The sequence below is a fragment of the Gymnoscopelus braueri genome (assembly GCF_963280865.1).
Source record: "Gymnoscopelus braueri genome assembly, chromosome: 11".
NCBI classification, from domain to species: Eukaryota; Metazoa; Chordata; class Actinopteri; order Myctophiformes; family Myctophidae; genus Gymnoscopelus; species Gymnoscopelus braueri.
Genome location: NC_137613.1, coordinates 28,488,653 through 28,507,722, shown reverse-complemented (window position 1 = coordinate 28,507,722; position 19,070 = coordinate 28,488,653). Strand labels below are relative to the sequence as shown.

At 39.8% G+C, this 19,070-nt stretch overlaps 1 protein-coding gene across 4 annotated transcripts in view; it reads right to left on the bottom strand.

Moving 5' to 3' along the window:
* Positions 1-345: 345 nt before the first annotated feature.
* Positions 346-19,070, bottom strand: part of grhl2b (grainyhead-like transcription factor 2b) — a 29,890-nt gene continuing 11,165 nt past the window's right edge. For all 4 annotated transcript variants that reach the window (XM_080443268.1, XM_080443270.1, XM_080443269.1 and 1 more), the window contains exons 8-16: positions 16,755-16,849; positions 11,352-11,510; positions 9,066-9,123; positions 8,808-8,947; positions 6,677-6,714; positions 6,414-6,505; positions 4,581-4,666; positions 4,322-4,386; positions 346-1,886 (exon numbers count right to left, since the gene is read on the bottom strand). In XM_080443268.1, coding sequence (XP_080299394.1) covers positions 1,772-1,886; positions 4,322-4,386; positions 4,581-4,666; positions 6,414-6,505; positions 6,677-6,714; positions 8,808-8,947; positions 9,066-9,123; positions 11,352-11,510; positions 16,755-16,849 — 848 coding nt within the window. In that variant the 3' untranslated portion in view covers positions 346-1,771. The remainder of the gene's footprint in view (positions 1,887-4,321; positions 4,387-4,580; positions 4,667-6,413; positions 6,506-6,676; positions 6,715-8,807; positions 8,948-9,065; positions 9,124-11,351; positions 11,511-16,754; positions 16,850-19,070) is intronic.

The window sequence follows — 19,070 nt, the reverse complement described above, 5'->3', positions numbered from 1 at the left end:
AGTCTCCTCCGCCATTTCAACTCGACGATGAAAGTACTTCAGTCCCATATTTCATTCAGTAGCATTTTGTGGTCAAGTGCCAAATATAGACAAATAAATAAAAAACACAGTATTGTATCCAATTATACTGTACAATAATTATCTGTCGAACAAAACTGTACCATTTTGTAGATTTTGTATTGTTACTTGCAATTTGTGTTCAGTGTAGGAATGTCCATTTTTGTTATCAAATAAAAACAAAATGGAAAACTTGATTATCCTTTTTTGTAATGCAGCTATAGATATTGTTGTATGTAAATTGGTATTATAGACGTGGATTTCCACCAAAGATGAAGAAGAGGTCTCTGTATTCACATCTTTATTCACTTTTCAACAAACATGCACAAAGGACAAGTGCCCTGCATCACCCTTTAGAAGTTCTTTACAATATCTCTGCTATTTCTTGATTGGCCTTAAAAGTATTGTACCCTAGGAATGTGTGGCATCTGTTGATATATGCCATCAATGTTCCAACATAGCAGAAAATTGGAAACTGGGCATATCAAATCACAAGGCCTTTCAAAAAAGGTGACCTACATTTGAACATAGTGGAGATAATCCACTGTAATACCAAGTACATGAGGTTCCTGGATAAGATGCCGTAGAAATTCAATCCATTGTCATCAAAAGCAATAATAAATAAGACCACTAACAAATACGACATTATGAACAAAGACTGACATGCAAAAAGCTGCTAAGTTATTGAAAATAAGGACCACTTAATATATTCAAACTAAGTCAAAATGTGACTATTATGTACATCACATAGCATTTAATAAAGCTAATTATGACTTATTTGGCAAACACAAAAATCTGTACAAAAAGAAAAAAAAAGAAAAAGACAATTACTTTATACAATACAAATATAAATGCCTGTTACCGTAGGTGGAAATACAATGAATCTGTTCTCCATTGTTTTGCTATATAATATAGAACAGTTGTGCCAAATCACGTACAATACCATGGAGAACAGGGAGCATGTAGGTTTCCATTCCAACCCAATACTACACCAGCTGATTTCCATTTAACTAATTATTACACCAACCAACAGAGCATAATTCGTGAAATTAACTGAGCAGTGTTTGGTTGCAATGGAAATCTGCATGCTCTTTGTCTCTTTAAATGACACATGATCAACTAAATTTAAAAAAGGCACAGAACAGATGGCATATGTGAGTATTTAGGATTAGTTCATGAGGGTTTGACTGTTGATCCAACTCTGCAATTGCCATTTCCCCTTCCTATGTCTTATAATTTCTCTCTGCTACAGTCCAATATTCAGTAATAATAACATAAGATGCTGGACAGAGCATGCCAATATTGTAACAGTTTTTTAGAACATATCCATAGCTTTGTTACAGTAGGAGCCACACAGGAACGCCAGGATAAATGTCACTCAGCTCATCGGCCAATCGGTAGCAGTCTCCTTGATATCAGCCAGATTTCACAGTCTTCTCTTGTGGAGGTTATTTCAATTTAGAATGTTACCTGGCTTGATTTGTAGAAGCAAAGATGATTAAAATACAACCAAATCTTTGCAGGGAAACCGCCATTTCCATACTTAGATGGAGCCAACAAGCCTTGGAACTTGCACACAGTCCAAAAGTGAAACGGAACAAGCAGACCAGACATACAGGTAGTTCCCTTTGGAAGTATGTGTCCATTCGAACGGATCTTAACGGGGTAGGTTGAAAAATGGCAAAACTGTCCTTTACGGTCAGCCAATGAGCAGTCAGATCTCTGTAAGAGTGGCCTTGTAGGCGTCTGCATAGCTCTCGATGTTGAGGATAAACGTGTCTTCGTTGGAGTAGTGCTCAATGATGTTGTCATCCATGTTCACCAGGATCCTGACATGACGACAGAGATGGTGAGTAAGACCGGTGACATAATAATGATAATGATCAACTTAAACTTTATATTATGCAATATTTTTTTTAAACAAATCACTTAAACCCTATACTTAGTTGACCAGTGTCTGTAACTGACCCTGGTACAGCCAAACCTTTATTTTTAAGGCTCTAGCCGCCACACGGAAGTCAGGGTGGCTGGCTTCCTGAAAGGGGGGTATTTAAGCCTAGCTCAGTGACAGCATGGCAGGAGAAATGTTTGTTACAGAAGGAAGGGACTGCACAGAGAATGTATGTCTAATATCGACCTGAAAGTATGGTCAAGGAAAGGACTGCATAGAAAATGTTAGTCTAATATTAATCTCTCAAGAACAGATTCTGCTCTGCGTTGGAATCTGTTGTGAAGGCTAGTCATAACATGTACGCACTGGGCTACAAGTGGGCGTGCCTTCAGATCAGGAAGCAGGCCGCGCTTTACCCAATCAAATGTAGTGGGCGGGATTCACGTGTCCGTCGATCTTTCCCCCTCGAAACAAACCCAAACTAATTTAACAATAGCGTCCGCGGAGCAGACAAAACCACGGAAAGATATTCACATTTTAACTTACTCTTTCATCATAGAAACAAGTGGGCTTATAACCAAAACGATCCATGTTCTCTGGGAGAAGTGGTGTTAGTGTTCCGTGTAGAAATATTGTTAGTGGGAATGAAAACATAGTGGCACCACCGGAAGTGAAAGCTGAAGGCAGACCAAAACCCCGGTTTCCTTTGCGCATGGGTGCTACGTCGCCATTGTCCCAGAGCCAAGTAAGATAGTACAAACAGCAGAGGGCGCTGTTTTTCATTCTTATTTGGTTCTGGGTTCCCAGATTGGTCTAATATGGACCTGAAAGTATGGTCAAGCAAAAACGGACGGTTACAGAACTCTGCCATTAGCGCCTAGCTGGAAGGGGAAAAAGGTATTATTTTGGTACTGTTGTCACTGTGGATGCTTCATTGAGTTTTATTGTTTTCTTATGGTGGTTTATGTATGCACAGTCTAACGGTATAGATAATGTGCAATGTATTCTTAATGATTAGAGTTTATATGAAGTTAAGATATGTTTTATTGATGCAATGATGTTTATGAATTTACTTTTGATGTATGGATTGTATGTTTTCTGTTCTAGTTTTAACGTTGGGTTCAGAATAAAAATGATAAACTCATCAGTCAAGCTTCAACTCCTTCATGTCCAGCTGGGTCCGCTACAGTGTCCCCCAGGGCTCTCTAGTAGGCCCTGTAGCAACTCATAATGTAATAATGGCTCCTAATGTAATAACGGTTCATAATGTAATCATCTAAATGTAATAAAAGCTCATAATGTAATAATAAGCTAATAATGTAATAAATAGATTTTTGTATGATGTAATAATTTAATAATGTGTTACATTAAGAACCTTAATGTGTTACATTAAGAACCTTACGTAGCCGCTCATAATGTAATAACAATCCATAATGCAATAACGGCTTATATTGTTGAGAAAAGTGTTACATCGTAATAATCTGACATGTTCTGACCATGATACTGCCATGATACTGACCATGATACTGCCATGATACTGACCATGAGCCCCATAGTCAGCACAATAGTCAGTACCTTAGTCAGTACCATAGTCATTAACCTGAGTCAGCACCATAGTCAGCACCATAGTCATTAACCATACTCAGTACCAGCTGTTTATATCCTATTCAATTTATATTTTTTCATACTTGAGATTTGTCTATCCTGTAACTTAATTATTTTGACCCTTTGGAGATACTCTGTTTATTTGCTTCAGTAATTACTGTATTACTTGTGAGTATGCAAAAAAAACAAAAACTAATAAACAAAACGTTTAAAAAAAACAAAACATACTCAGTACCATAGTCAGTACCATAGCCAGCACCATAGTCAGTACCAAAGTCATTAACCATAGTCACACTATAGAACTATAACAATAATGATGTGAGCATACACACTGATAACCTTCTATAACATTCTATAAACAGCTTGTAAATTCAGATGGATTTTGGCAGTGTTTCCATCATTCATGAAATGGCTCTAAAGTGATGCCAACAATATCTTCTGACACTGTCGTTGTAGTTATAGTTGTGATGTAGACCCCGCCATCCAATTGAGTTAGAGCAATTCTTAAAATGCTATATTTATAGTTATCATTATAGCCCTTTACACAACCTTCTCGTTTACCTGAATAAAATAAGATGAGAACTATAAGATATATGATGTCCTGAACATGTGACATGCAAATCTTATTTTGTGAAAACAAATGGCAAAATGCTGCACTTTTGAGTGTAAAAATGGACACTCTCAGGTGTTATATTAACACTCAGAATGTTGCTGTGCACCAAAAAGAAATTCTGAGGGGAAAAACAAACTAATCTATTCTTCACTTACCCTTTTTTACTCTTCTTGTACACTTTGGCTATTCTCTCTGTGGGGACGCCGTATTTCTCTGATATCTGTGAGAAACAAGTGAAATTGGTTTGAGAATACAATGAAGAGGGCTTTATTTGTCACAAGCTAGACGAACGCTTTTAGCAAGCATAACGTTGCTTAAGCATCCGCATAGTATATGGATACTGTAGTACACTGGTTCACTTGTGCACTTGAATTCACCCCCTGACACACAGAAATACTTGTGCTGACTACTCACTGCGTCAATCAGGCCTCTGAGTGTGGGAGACTTGAGCATCAGGGCATCAAACACTTCGTCTGTCTCTTTCCTCACATACAGCAGCACTGGACAGAGGAAGAGAGAGAGAGGGGGGGGGGTGAGAGAGAGAGAAAGAACATTCAGTGCAATGTTTATGCCAATATTAGGTCAAAACTGAAGAGAGGCCTATGCCTGGATAGAAAAAAAACATTAACCTTTTCTGTCTGGCTCACATTCCTTTGATTAGCATTCCCCAGTTGTGCATGAATGAATATTTGTTACAACTTGTCTGACATTAGCTCTTTTCTATTTTTGAAAGTAATTTCTGGATAAGAGCATAGTTTGAATGTTAAATGTAGCCTACACGTAAGTAATTTAGTATTGTTTTTGTGGTTGACATATTTCCACATCATTTTCAACTAATTTGTTATTTACATTTGAATGAGCAACAATTTCCCAGAAGAATAAAAACATTTGCTTTTCATTTTTTTACCCTTCAGAATATTCAGTTCTAATTTGATGTTTCTGAGGGACCTATCTTCCGCCCGGCACAAGGCGGCGCTAACGGGCAGCGGGATAGCAATTGTCATCGCTATCTTCCAACCAATAGACCCCTTAACAGACGACGTCACACTGGTTGCAAGTAGCCTGGTATCCAGCCTGCTTCGCTACGTTCGGCGGACTTTTTTTTCTCTCTTCGCTTCTCAGTCTGGAAAGCCTCCCATTGGGAGGTTTTGCAGAACTACACTAGAACTACATATGTTACGTAGTCAACGTCGTTGCTGATTGGATGTTGTTCCAACGAATGAGAGTAGCGTTAGGCAACCTACGTCATCAGCCAGCGCCACCCTCCATGCTTCACTCTGAGTCTGCAGTAGCTGTGCATTGGAATGACGTCTCACTGGTGCTTTGTCCCGCTCCACACCACAGACCAATCAGAAGCCACGGCAGGACTCAAGCCGTTTGGCATGTCCCGCCTCCCTTGGAGATAGGAGGCTTTCCAGACTGAGAAGCGAAGAGAGAAAAAAAAGTCCGCCGAACGTAGCGAAGCAGGCTGGATACCAGGCTAGGTTGCAAGCGTCATACTGCGCAAGCGTCAAACCCATTCTGTCAGGTCTCGCTAGGGCGCGCAGCACTAGCCAACATACAAGAGGGGGTTGGGGTGTGCTGAAACCAGCGCACCCCAAAACAACAGGTTGAGAATTGATTGTATGAAACAATCACCTGTGCATCCAGTCTCAATGTTGGTAAACAAATAATTGGTCTATGCTTTTTACATCATACATCATCTAAATAATCCCCTGTGTCTTTCAGTTCCTAACCACCGTCTTAAACCCTATACTGTATACTTTGTTGACCAGAGTCCCTCAGGGGTCTATACTAGGTCCTTTTCACTCTACACCAAATATCTTTTGGTGTAGAGCTATTTCCGTGGAATGTTCGCCCCACAGAATAGGAACTCTAGGGTTCAAATTAACAGAGAGAGAACTGGTTTCTGCAGATAACGACATGGCTCTCTGCTGTAGCAGAGCTTGACATTCATAGTCCAAACCTGGTGCGATGTGACTGATTTGGCATTCATTTGCTGGAGAGTGCGTTGGGCTTGTGATGAGAAAAATATTTATATAAGCAATTTTAAATAAGTGAAGCTGACTATTGAAGAAGCTGGATTCCATGGAGGTGTGTGTGTGTGTGTGTGTGTGTGTGTGTGTGTGTGTGTGTGTGTGTGTGTGTGTGTGTGTGTGTGTGTGTGTGTGTGTGTGTGTGTGTGTGTGTGTGTGCGTACATGCACGCGCACATGCGTGCGTGTGTGTTTTGCAATTGCGAAGCTACCTCTCTTATGGGTCTCCTCTTTGATTTGTTTATGAGGGGAGGGGCAACGATCTTCATCCGCCGGCCGGAACATTCTTTTAACCAGCACACTCCTGAGAACACACACACATGCTTATTTGCATTCCACTCTCGTGATGAGGATGATGTGTGTCTGTTTCCATTCATTTCCATACTTCATGTATCATATTTGCATGAATTGATGTAAATGCTTTTTTTGTTTATTGTTCTGTTCATTTGCTTATTTGCAGGTAAGGTACACTCACCCTTCTCGCTCGATCTCTTCGGTGTTGAAGGCAAACACCTGAAACATACATTATAGTACGGTAAGCATTACTATATTGTATATTACTGTTTGTTTGTACCAAAATTCTAAATAGGAAAACATATTGTGGCTTTAACTTCTTTTTTTAAAGCTGGAATTTAAACTAGCAGGGAACTTGAAGAAACTATTTAAAATTAGCAATCAAACAATTAGTACAAATGAAATGTGGACTGACTGCAGGTACAGTAACTCAAGAGTGTACGGGTACATTTGGTTACATCTTTGCACCTAAAGGACCATTTCACCTGTTTTCAAGTCATCTCCATAATATGGATCGTCACCAACACTCACTATAGGACAGTACCATTTCTCTACACCAGGGGTTTTCAACTGATTGTGAACCAGGGACCACCACCCTGACTAAGAATCAACCTGGGGACAACTGTTGTGTTGGGTAGGGATATAGGCTAATTGTAGTGCTTTGCTAACACTTGCTATGCATCCCATGTCTATGTATCCCACTGTTTCTCAACCAATAGTCCACGGACGACTACTAGTGGTCCATCGCATAATTAGGCCTGCAGGTGGTCCATGGGAAAATGTTTTAAAATGTAAATACATCAATAAAATACCCTTTGTTAAATGTATTCAAATGTATTAAAATATGTTAAAATCATATCCATCAAAATAAAGGTCCATCAAATGTAAGAAATATTTGAATTAATAGGCGTAGAAAAAATGTAAAAAGCTTGAAATTAAATAATGAATGTTAAGGGCTTGATTTAATTTGTTGCACGATTCTACGTGCAACAAATTATATCAAGCCCAGGTATTATTTAACAGAAATATGCTAGTGGTCCAGAGCAAAAAAAAAAAGTTCAATTCTCTTACTTTATCCATCCTTCCATTAAACTCATGTTAACTGATATATTGATTTGTATCTTATGTATGAGTGAGCAGGCACATGCGATTATATGGGCACATTTCAACTCAACTCAAATCTCACATTTAAAATGACAGAAGCCAGACAGAATAAAAACACAAAAAGAAAAAACACAACACAATAAATTACAACAAGGTAGAAAACAGAAGGTGATGCAGTTTTATATCAGTTTTTTCCCCTAATAATGATGACTCAATCGGCAATCTGGTGCACTTCCCCTTCTTGAGATTCTAATTCCCTTTTCTGTGAAATTTCTTGACCTCCGACTTCCCAGTAACCAACAACATTGACGTGTCACCAGGTCATTTAGTGCACTATTCCGTGGAAGAAAATAAAAAATAAATACATGCAATACCTTCACGGACCACCAGTGGTCCACAGACCACCTGTTGAAAACCCCTGCGCTACACGCATTGCCAACCAATGGCATCATTGTTGGTCATTTCAAACATGATTTCAAAATGTATTTTAATTAAGGCAACAATGGCTTCTATTTAAGAGCGCTAACTTTCCAGGAAGAGAGAGAGGCTGTAGTTTCCATTAGCTTGGAATCCCTATGTCATTTGTAGGCAGTAGCAGGTTTCTGAGCGAGCTGTCCAAAGCTCACCTCTGAGACACAGAGCGAGTAGACAGAAATGGTGAGGGGCCGGGCCGATTACTGTATATTAAGATAATGTTGGAAAAACTGTTTCATGTCAAGGACCCCCAAAATTATATGTATTTGGCCGCCGACCCCCCATCTCAAAATATTTTGTTCCATGGACTCCCAGAGGCAAAGATTGGAGTTAAAATGTTCGCTTTAAAGGTATATATATATTGAAAGACTTGCACAAATTGCCACGATTAATTTTTTTTTGCAGAGTTAAGGTCCTTACACACCGGGGCGAATTTTTCATGCGAATAATACGTTTTTTTTAAAAACCTTATAAAGTCAATGGAACCGTACATGGAGCGACAACGGAACGAGTCCGAATTTTGCGTATATTCGCCGGTGTGTAACGGCCTTAAGAGTAAGTACTAGCTCGTAGTGTGGCACAAAGTGACACACTATGAGCTTGTAAATCTGCTATTTTTGAATAGCCATTAGCCAAAGTATAAAATAATGCTTTTTAGCTCGATCTAAAATGACACGGATGCTTTCCCGGTTATAATGGGTTAAGGGTCAGCACAACAGGTTGTGTGGTCCTACCTGTCCCGCCCTCTGCAGGTTGCCAAAATGGACGTCAGGGATGAACAGAACTGGCTGTGCCTCCAGGTCGCTCATGGTCTTAAAGTAGGTCGTGTCCGGCTTCTTGGGAGCTGTTATCACAGCCACACTGCCGTCCTTCCCTATAAGACACAGACAAGAGAATTTACAGTAGAATCCCATTTGTACCGAAAGTGTACAAAAGTGTAATCACTGAGTAAAATCCTCAGTCTAAATCTCACACGTGCACTTTGTGCCAACCTTTCGTCTTCTTGCGGAATTGTTTCCTTTCCTCGTCTCGAATCTTCCTCTCTGCTCCCTGAGAAGGACACAAAGTGAAATAAGTCAGTTTATAAATAAACTATATTGACAAAGCCAGGAAGACCCAGCAACAGCCGGATTAGGTCCGTTAAGACAGAATGCAAAGAAACAAGGACATCTTGGAAGCAAGCAGAGAAGATGGCCCAACACCTAAACAGGAGAAAGTTAATGAATGACCGACGCTCCCCAAGACTAAAATACTTTAAGTCAGTCCTCTCTGCTACCTGAGAAGAACAGAAAGTGACATAAGAGAGCTTTTAAATAAAAGAACGTAGGAGTGCAACAGTTGATCTAATCAATTTAATTGATTATAAAAAACAAATTTAATAGAATATTTTCTCTATTTTTGTGCTATACCGTTTTATGATGTATAAAACAGTGCTTAAGTGGTTAATCAGACCAATACATGTAGTCAATTACAATAAATGGTATGATACTGACATGAGACTGACCATGATACTGACATGATACTGACATGATACTGACATGATAATAACCATGATTAACCATGATACTGACATGATACTGACCATGATACTAACCATGATACTGACATGTTACTGATACTAACCATGAAACTGACATGATAATAAACATGATACTAACCATGATACTGACCATGATACTGACATGATACTGACCATGATACTGACATGATAATAAACATGATACTAACCATGATACTGACATGATACTGACCATGATACTGACATGATAATAAACATGATACTAACCATGATACTGACATTATACTGAGCATGATACTGACATTATACTGAATTATTTTTAAAAAGTTGTGTCGATTCATCAATATAAAAAAGACAACCAAAAATGCTTTTCAATTATTGTACTAATCAAAAAAGTTATTGTAATAAAACATCATTGCTAAGAAAATAATCGATGGTTGCAGCCCTAAACCAACTTAACAGTGAGCACATCGGTACGTGGAAAGAAACAGAACAAGCAGGTGTGTGTGTGTGTGTGTGTGTGTGTGTGTGTGTGTGTGTGTGTGTGTGTGTGTGTGTGTGTGTGTGTGTGTGTGTGTGTGTGTGTGTGTGTGTGTGTGTGTGTGTGTGTGTGTGTGTGTGTTGGTGTGTGTGTGTGGGTGTGGGTGTGTGTGGGGTACATTGCACAGGTAAAACCACTAGAGGGGGAAAGACTGCCAGGAAAAGATTCAAGACCTCAGCTGTAGCTGTAGTATTTAAATCCTTAATGTTTACACAGAGTCTTTTACCATCCCATTTAGTAGACTGAATGCACAATGTTTTATAAATGTTAACCCACTCACTTCAACCAATTGTTTATTTTTCTTAATCTTTTACAGCTACTAACATTTTGTAAATTAGCTGCTTACAGGTAACACAGAGCTCATTGAAAATAAGCTCATTATCTAACTCTGGCACATTTACATTGATGTGTATGATAAACATACACATCATATAACATATGATGTGTAAATAAATAGTTCTCAGAACCGAGGGGACTAATACATTTTCAATTACTTCAACCTGGCATTCCTATTTTGGATAATGTAAAATTGTTTAAAAATGTTCTGAATAAAAATAAGTAAATAGCTGATCTACAAGCTCGCAGTGCGATGCAATGCGTTGTGAGCTTGTAGATTGGCTATTTGCACGTTTTTTTTTACGTGTCACTCAGCGTATACAATTAATTCTGGTTCATTTAGACACTTCAGCTCAGAAATAACCAGACCGTTAATGAACCATTTACCATTTATTAACATATTAACCATAACCATATATGCAATGATATTGCATTCAAGTTTGGCGGTGTGACTCTGCTCATGTGATATTAAAAGATTTCCTGTGCAAAATGTCACAGATCTTCAATCACAAACCCCCTGAGCAGAGCGTAAACAGTAACATCACACAACAGTTAAATAAATATAACACAGTTTTTACCTGACACAACAGTTATTACACGACACGGCACTGACAGCTAAGCACGTAGAATGAACATAGAACAGAGGCTGCTTAAATGAACCGCCTGAGATGCACTGTGGGTATGAGGGCGTGAGTGAGTTAGCTTGTAGCGAATGAGAATGACAAGAGGTTGAACGTATGCCTTAAAGGAGTACAACTGTATAAGCTTGTTAGCGAATGGGGGGGTCCGGGGAGTGTGAATGAAGTATATAAACATCTGCCTTCCGTGTCTACATGAACTAACGTTACACTGAATTTGGTTAATTTCCAGCATTGTGCTCACCTTGTCACAGAAGACCTTGATCTGTGAGTAGGCCCTGTGGAGTGGCTTGTTGCTGCGGTTGTTGTAGCTGTAGGTGTCAATCTGAATCATCAGAGGAAGACCCTTCACTCCCTTCTGAGACGAGAAGTCTGTACTCAGACAGTTTACTGTAATGAAGATCTGACCGGCAGAGAGAGGGGGAGGGAACAAGGGAAAGGGGTTGGGAAGATGTTTACTATACACCTATTTACAATTAGTAGCAACACATCACAGTATCCATTCAACACTGATACATCCTGACCGTTAGTTTCAAGCTGCAATATGGAACTTTTAATTAATACATTTTTATTTTAACCAATCTGTTTGGTAGAGTATGTTAATACAATATAAGGAGGTGGGCTCCGTACTCGCCCATTGTGAAATGTAGACCCTGGTGTCTATTTCTGAACCGATTTCACCCTGTGGCTTTGTTGTGGAATATTAATGTATTCTTATTACACAATCCATGACATTGCAATTGGCAGTAGTTGGTTGATCATTAACGTCAGCCATACAAAAAAAACATTTGCCGTAGCAGAGGGGAAAACCCCATCCAAGGGTATCCTACTCACTATACACTGTTTACACTGCACCACTGTGTTTTTTTATTTTGTCAATTGTCTTTTGTCATGCTCTTCAATGAAAAATTAGAACCACGTACAAACTTGAGTGAGAGAAACAGGTGAAAACAGTGATGTTTAAGTGTTGGTTATGAATTCAATTAATAATCTGAGAGTGTGAGACATTTCAACAAGTTTCTGAGTATACTGAGAACTGTAATGACATGGATATTTATAGTTAAAGTATAGGACGTTTAATAGTTATGTGGTGTTTCAGGACCCTGCTACCGACAGGGGTACTGGGTTCTCAAAGATTCAGACAGACAGGGGTACTGGGTTCTCCAAGATTCAGACAGACAGGGGTACTGGGTTCTCCAAGATTCAGACAGACAGGGGTACTGGGTTCTCCAGCCCACCACTCATCTTGTTGGGAAACTGGCTTTCTTTTTCAAAGGAACTGTGACTGCAAGTACAGAATACTTTCCTCGATGATTTCAAATAAGCTCCAACAAGCATGTGGTAAAAGAAATCTGTTCTTTTAACATGACGCATGTGGGATTTAAGCTCACAATACTGTTCAATAAGCTAACCATGCCTTTCTGCACCCTAGTCATACTTGATTGACAGATCTTATTAGGATTCAAACAGGCAAAATCGTGAGGATAGCACTCATCTTTATTAAAAGACTTATTTCCAAAGTGTTCCTTGGTGTAAAGCAGACAAACATTACTAACACATGGAAATACATAGCTAAAATAGTTTCAAAACTAGAACCCTCAGTTTATAAATCCCTGACCTCATTTCTTGAGCCACGTTGGCAGGAAAGATGCAAGTGAGAATTAAATACTTAACCTTGTACAATTTAGATGGGGGGTGAAAATCTGCCAAATGGAAGCCTTGAACCACAAACCTTTGATTTACAAAAACACTGACATAGCTTTAGTGCCGCAGAAGCGTGGAAGATGCCAGTGAGAACACAATTCTTAGCCTTGAACAATTTAGATGGTGAGTGAAAAGCTGCCAAATGGTGGTCTTGAACCCCCAAACTTTTGTTTTCCAAGCCACTGACATAGCTCTTGTGCCACAAATACATGGCAGATGCAGGTGAGAACGAAATAGTTAAGCTTGTAGAATTGAGATGGAGAGTGAAAGCTTAACAAATAGTCTTTATCATAAAGAAAGGTTTTTTAATGTAGTCTTAAACATAGTAGACTGCCCCAACGCTCCTGATTTCGTGTATAGAGGGGCGGGTGTAAAGAGCCGGCGAGAGACTGCGGCTGATCCCATTGGTTCACCGATCTGTCCGTCAACCCCCGCCCCGTTAACACAACATTACGAGCGACGCCCACTGCACTCTGGTTGGTTGGGAAGTGAAACACTTCCTTATACCGAGTACACCGACGCGCTGGGCCAGGCTTTTATTTTTTAGCAACACTAAACAATAAAAGCCTGGAGATCGAGGCTATAAACATAGAGACCAAAACTAGGAGATGGTTCCACAGGTGAGGTGCCTGAAACCTAAATACTCTGAGCCCTTTACGATACAGTGGTGCCTGACCATTGAAAGCATAGGAAAAAAAGTCAGTTTTCAAAAATGTCACAAATGTACAAAAATATTACCCTCCTAACACTACTAAGCACCCTCCTAACACTACTAATAATCAGTACATTGACATCATTTCTTGAAGTCCAACCCAACCAAACTATCAATTAACAAAAACAAAATTATGAAAGCCATTTGATCAAAACAACTTCTAGACCACATATAAACCCAGGCAATCCCCTACTTGTTGGGTGAGAAAGCTGAATGTTCACGGTCATTAACAATGATCAACTCTCATCAAAAAGGTCTCAAATACTAACCAGTAAATGGTTAACTAATGTATGCAGGACCAATGGTGGGTGAATTAGCCCTTTTTTTTCTTTCTCAAAATAAAAAAAACAAACTGAGGTATGAACTGAGGTAGGTAAGAAATCGAGGTGTGAACCAAACCGTGGATTTGGGGCCCTATTATCCACGAAAGATACTTTACCCGCTATTTGCTGTTCATGTAAGTAGGCTGTTTATCAGCTACATCATGAAATAAGCATCATAAACATTTTAAACAACATGTTGTGAGCTTGTAGATCTGGTATTTTCAAAAAGAAGTTTGAAACATTTTGAATATTTTTCTGAAACATTTTAACAACACAAATCTTGTATGGGGGTCACTGAGACAAAATGTTTTCCGTTGGGGGTCCGCCACCAAATACATATTAATTTGGGTTTCCTTGACATGAAAAGGTTTGAGAACCACCGTCCTATGACACTGGAATTCAAAAAGTACTCTTGAAATGAGAGTAAACACATAACGTTAGCCTTTCCTTTCAATCAGATGGGTACAACTTCTTCCTGTTCTCCAATAGGTTCTCAAACTTTCCCCTGGGACACTAGATTTCAAAACACACCTTAAAGTTGAGGTGTGTGCATCTTCAGTCAAGTGGAGAACACACAAGAAAACCACTTTCTGTTCAATTTAAAGTTTTCCCCAGGGCCAATAATATGAGAAGTTTCAGTTTGTCAGTCAGTCACACACACACACACACACACACACACACACACACACACACACACACACACACACACACACACACACACACACACACACACACACACACACACACACACACACACACACACACACACACACACACACACACACGCACACACACACACTGATCACTATTTTACCTCATTGTGAAGATGGATCGCAAATAAACAGCACCAAAACACTTTGGAATAGCATTTTCCTTTACTTATGCACTTAAGGAGGCTGGGACCTGTAGTTCTGCATGGTATCTTTCATGGTGTTAAGTGTGGTTGTGGAGGGCCATAGATTGGGGCCTCACACAGCCTTTTCCTCAAAAGGGCCTCAAAGTAATTAAATCTGCCCCTGCCCACTCACCAGCATAACAGACCCCTTCATAAAGAACATGTCAGTACAGTGCTTAACACAAAGACCGAGCTTATCATTATGTACTTGGACCAAGCTAAGTGCACTTGCCTGGGAAACCCCATGCATTGTAAGTGAATAAGTTGGGCCGTCACTGTTTACATTCCCAGTATTACCTGACAACAAAAAACAATAACTTCCTTTTAACATACAGTGCCAGCTGCACTTCTGTTGTCCCTTACTACAAATTAGAAAACCAATTATAAACAAACAGGAGCTTTAAAGGTCATGGCTGCTGATGAAACAACAGCTTGGCTTTTCAGACATAATTGCAGGAGCAGTGTGTACCACAAAAGAACGCACAACCTCGGTGATATGCCTGCAGCTATATCACCATCATCTAAAATAAATCCATAGAGAACAACAGGTGTATTCACGCTCAATGGGCCATCTAGAATAGGCTGGCTTTATGACCCACTACATAGAGAGAGAGAGAGAGAGAGAGAGAGAGAGAGAGAGAGAGAGAGAGAGAGAGAGAGAGAGAGAGAGAGAACAAGAGAGAGGAGGGGGGGTAGAGTCAATATTAGCCTGGAGAACTGTGCTTGGGTTTTCTCCAGCAGCCTCTTTGTCTCCAGGACGCTAATACAAATGAAAGAGTCAAATAAGGAACACACGCACACACACACACACACACACACACACACACACACACACACACACACACACACACACACACAGAGAAATGAGGGCAAAACAAACAACAGAGGGTGTGGATGAGGATTGGTTTGTGTTGGCCCCTGGGGGGCCTCTATAGAGACTAAACAGCGACAGGGCCTCCGTTTAAGGAGTGGCCACAAAGGAGTGTGCTTCACGGCGGACATGAAGCACAAACAGTGTAAAAGTACATCTGTGGTTTCAAAAGACTGACTGTCAGCTCTATGTAATGGACATCAACTGCTAGACGACATATACCAGACATATAAAAGTTGTGTGTCTTCTTTTTTTTTCCTCTTCAAGTGACTCATTCACATTGTAATATGGGACTCCCATAATAAAAGTAATGCAAGTCAAAAGAGAACTTGGTAAGCTGCTGGTGGTGCATTACATTAAGATATCAAAATTGAGGTGAGATCAAATTGAACTAGAATTATTGCTTTGAGTGTCAATCAAGGAGTGATGCTGTGTGTAATCTTGAGTCTGGAACAGCAGGTGCGTGTTAAACTGTAACAAGCATGTAGTGTCTTGGTTTGGCTCATGACACAATCAGAAAAAAGCATGTAAAGTTTTTGACCTCACTAGTGGGGTGCTCTAAGGATTGGTTGTCAGTCAGTGTAAGAAGCAGCACGGCCTCTAGGTGCCGCTAGAAGGGCATGTTTTTCCTCTTTAGTTGTTGGGGTATTTGCTACAGTAGATTTGCATACTGCATGTAGAATTTGTCCTCTGCATTTACTCATCCTAACTATAAGGAGAAGTGGATGCCATTAATAAACATGAATGTAGATATGGTACATTGTAGGTTGGGGAGCAGTTACGGGTTAAGGTTTATAGAGTTTTGTAGGATTCCGGGAGTAAGTGTCGAAGGTACACTTCGACACATAGACTGGGTGAGCCGGGGCAAACCAGTGACCTTCCAATTCTAAGATGGCATTTCTACCCACTCAGCTTCAGCTGTGTCCATGAAAGAAAACACTATCGCCCGAACAGGGACTTGAACCCTGGACCCTCAGATTAAAAGTCTGATGCTCTACCGACTGAGCTATCCGGGCTCTTTCAGCTATACAATGACCCTTTCCAATTGATAGTTCCAGCTCAGCACGCCCATGCCATCACATGCGATTAAACACAGAGGTATGGTGTGTGGGAATATTAGCAAATTTAAAATGTGTCGTTACCTTAGCCTCTTCATTGACATCCCATGTGAAGGAGATGGCGTTGTAAGCAATCTCCTCAATGTTGCTGATGGTGTTGAAGCTCTCCTTGTAATCAGCTGTAACACACACACACACACACACACACACACACACACACACACACACACACACACACACACACACACACACACACACACACACACACACACACACACACACACACACACACACACACACCCACACACATTTGAAATATTTATTTATGTCCACATAAACAGAAGTACAAGAGTGCCTTGTACAAAGGACATAAACACTGCCAGTGCAGTCAGATAATGGGAAAACAGCCAGTTACAAAGTGCACGCACACACACACACACACACGCGCGCGCACACGCACACACACACACACACACACACACACACACACACACACACACACACACACACACACATACAATAAGCAGGTGCAGTTTAAGAAAACACACACATCTGTCAAACGCATTATACTGTTAATACTCCTTTTGAAATAACTCATTTTTTTTAAATAACACGGCAGGGCGTTCATGTGGATCTCTGACGTCATGTTGATGACTGATTCTCAAAGTGGGGTCCAGGGACCCCCAGGGTGTGCCAGGGGTCCCAGGCAAAATGTGTTAATATAGCATCAAAATCTGTTAGATCACTTTAACCCTAAATACATTTCCTATTTGAAAATATCCAATCTACAAGCTCACAACGAAAAATATTCGGGGATTGACTTCATTGGCCTACTGGCAGTATGCACACTAATGTAGCACTGATCGGTGTAGTGGTTTGCAAGACTAGCCACGAACAGACACAGACAGACCTCTCCAAGACGGCCCGGCCCCTAGGAGGCACGCCATAAGAAAACCCCAGAAACAGATAAATGACAAGGCAGAGTCAAATGGCACAACTCTTTGCTGGAGCAGGTAGCTATCGTCCAGCCTGATAAGCAATCAAATGGCACACTTCAGTTTTATTAGATCAGACCTTATCTGCTTGGATAAACAGACCCGTGAGCTTCAAAGGCAACAGGAGGAAACTCGCAGTCGATCTGACTGCGAGTGCAGCCATATTAAAAGGCAGATAGGTGCCGGCTATTGTTGACCTACATCGTACAGAGAATGGAACCAGGTACATAATTGTAATGTGATGGGATGTCAGGTGCATTTTGAGAATGTTCTCACATACAAATAAATTAATAAGGTTAAATTAAATTAAAGGCAAGGCAATTTATTTTGCAACTCCCAGGCCAATGCACTGAAAAATATAAAATTATATACTAAAGAATGTTTTAAGACAAATGAGACATTTCAACCTATAATAGCTCTACCGACTGAACTACAGTATATGCAGGCTCCTTTAGACTCTCAATGCCCCTTTCCCAGCTCGGGACTATGCAGTGTTGATTGATCGATCATTAAAATAAACATGCTCAGACATTATATTAACTGCCACAGTTAACTTAATATTTAATTATGATTATAATTGTAGCCATAATCGTGCAGCTCCAGCTTGAGCCAAGAAAATGGAAAAAGATCTCAATGTCGACCAAAATAATCGAGCAGCCATACCACCAGGTCATGAAGCTTCTTGTAAGTTTAAACACATTTGTCTGGAGATGTTCATCTAACAGAATGTTCATATCGTTACTGTCGGGCAGAAACCTTGTATCTCCATATTTCAACGTTCTATTTTCTTTTGTAAATGAATGCCCTACTTTGCAGTGGTGGAAAGTAACTAAGTACATTTACTTAAGTAATGTACTTAAGTACAATTTTGAGGTATTTGTACTTTACTTGAGTATTTCCAATTTCCAATACTTTTACTTCTACTCCACTACATCTCAGAGGCAAATATTGTACTTTTACTCCACTACAATTATTTGAAAACTTTAGTTACTAGTTACTTTTCGGATATAAATTATTATATTATAAAACATACATTAACCACTTTAGCCATATTTTATACCTAGGCTATTTGAAAATAGCCGATCTACAAGCTCACAACGCGTCGCGATGCGACGCGTTGTGAGCTTGTAGATCTGCTATTTTCAAATATGTTTGTACTTTTACTTTTGATACTTTAAGTACATTTTGATGCCAATACTTTTGTACTTTTACTCAAGTAAATTTTGAATTCTGGACTTTTACTTGTAACAGAGTATTTTTATATTGCAGTATTGGTACTTTTACTTAAGTAAAGAATTTGAGTACTTTTTCCACCACTGCTACTTTGTCACACCACACAAAAGTAGCAGAAATAGCCGATCTAACAAGCTCACAACGTGTCGCAAGCTTTCTATTTTTGAGTAAC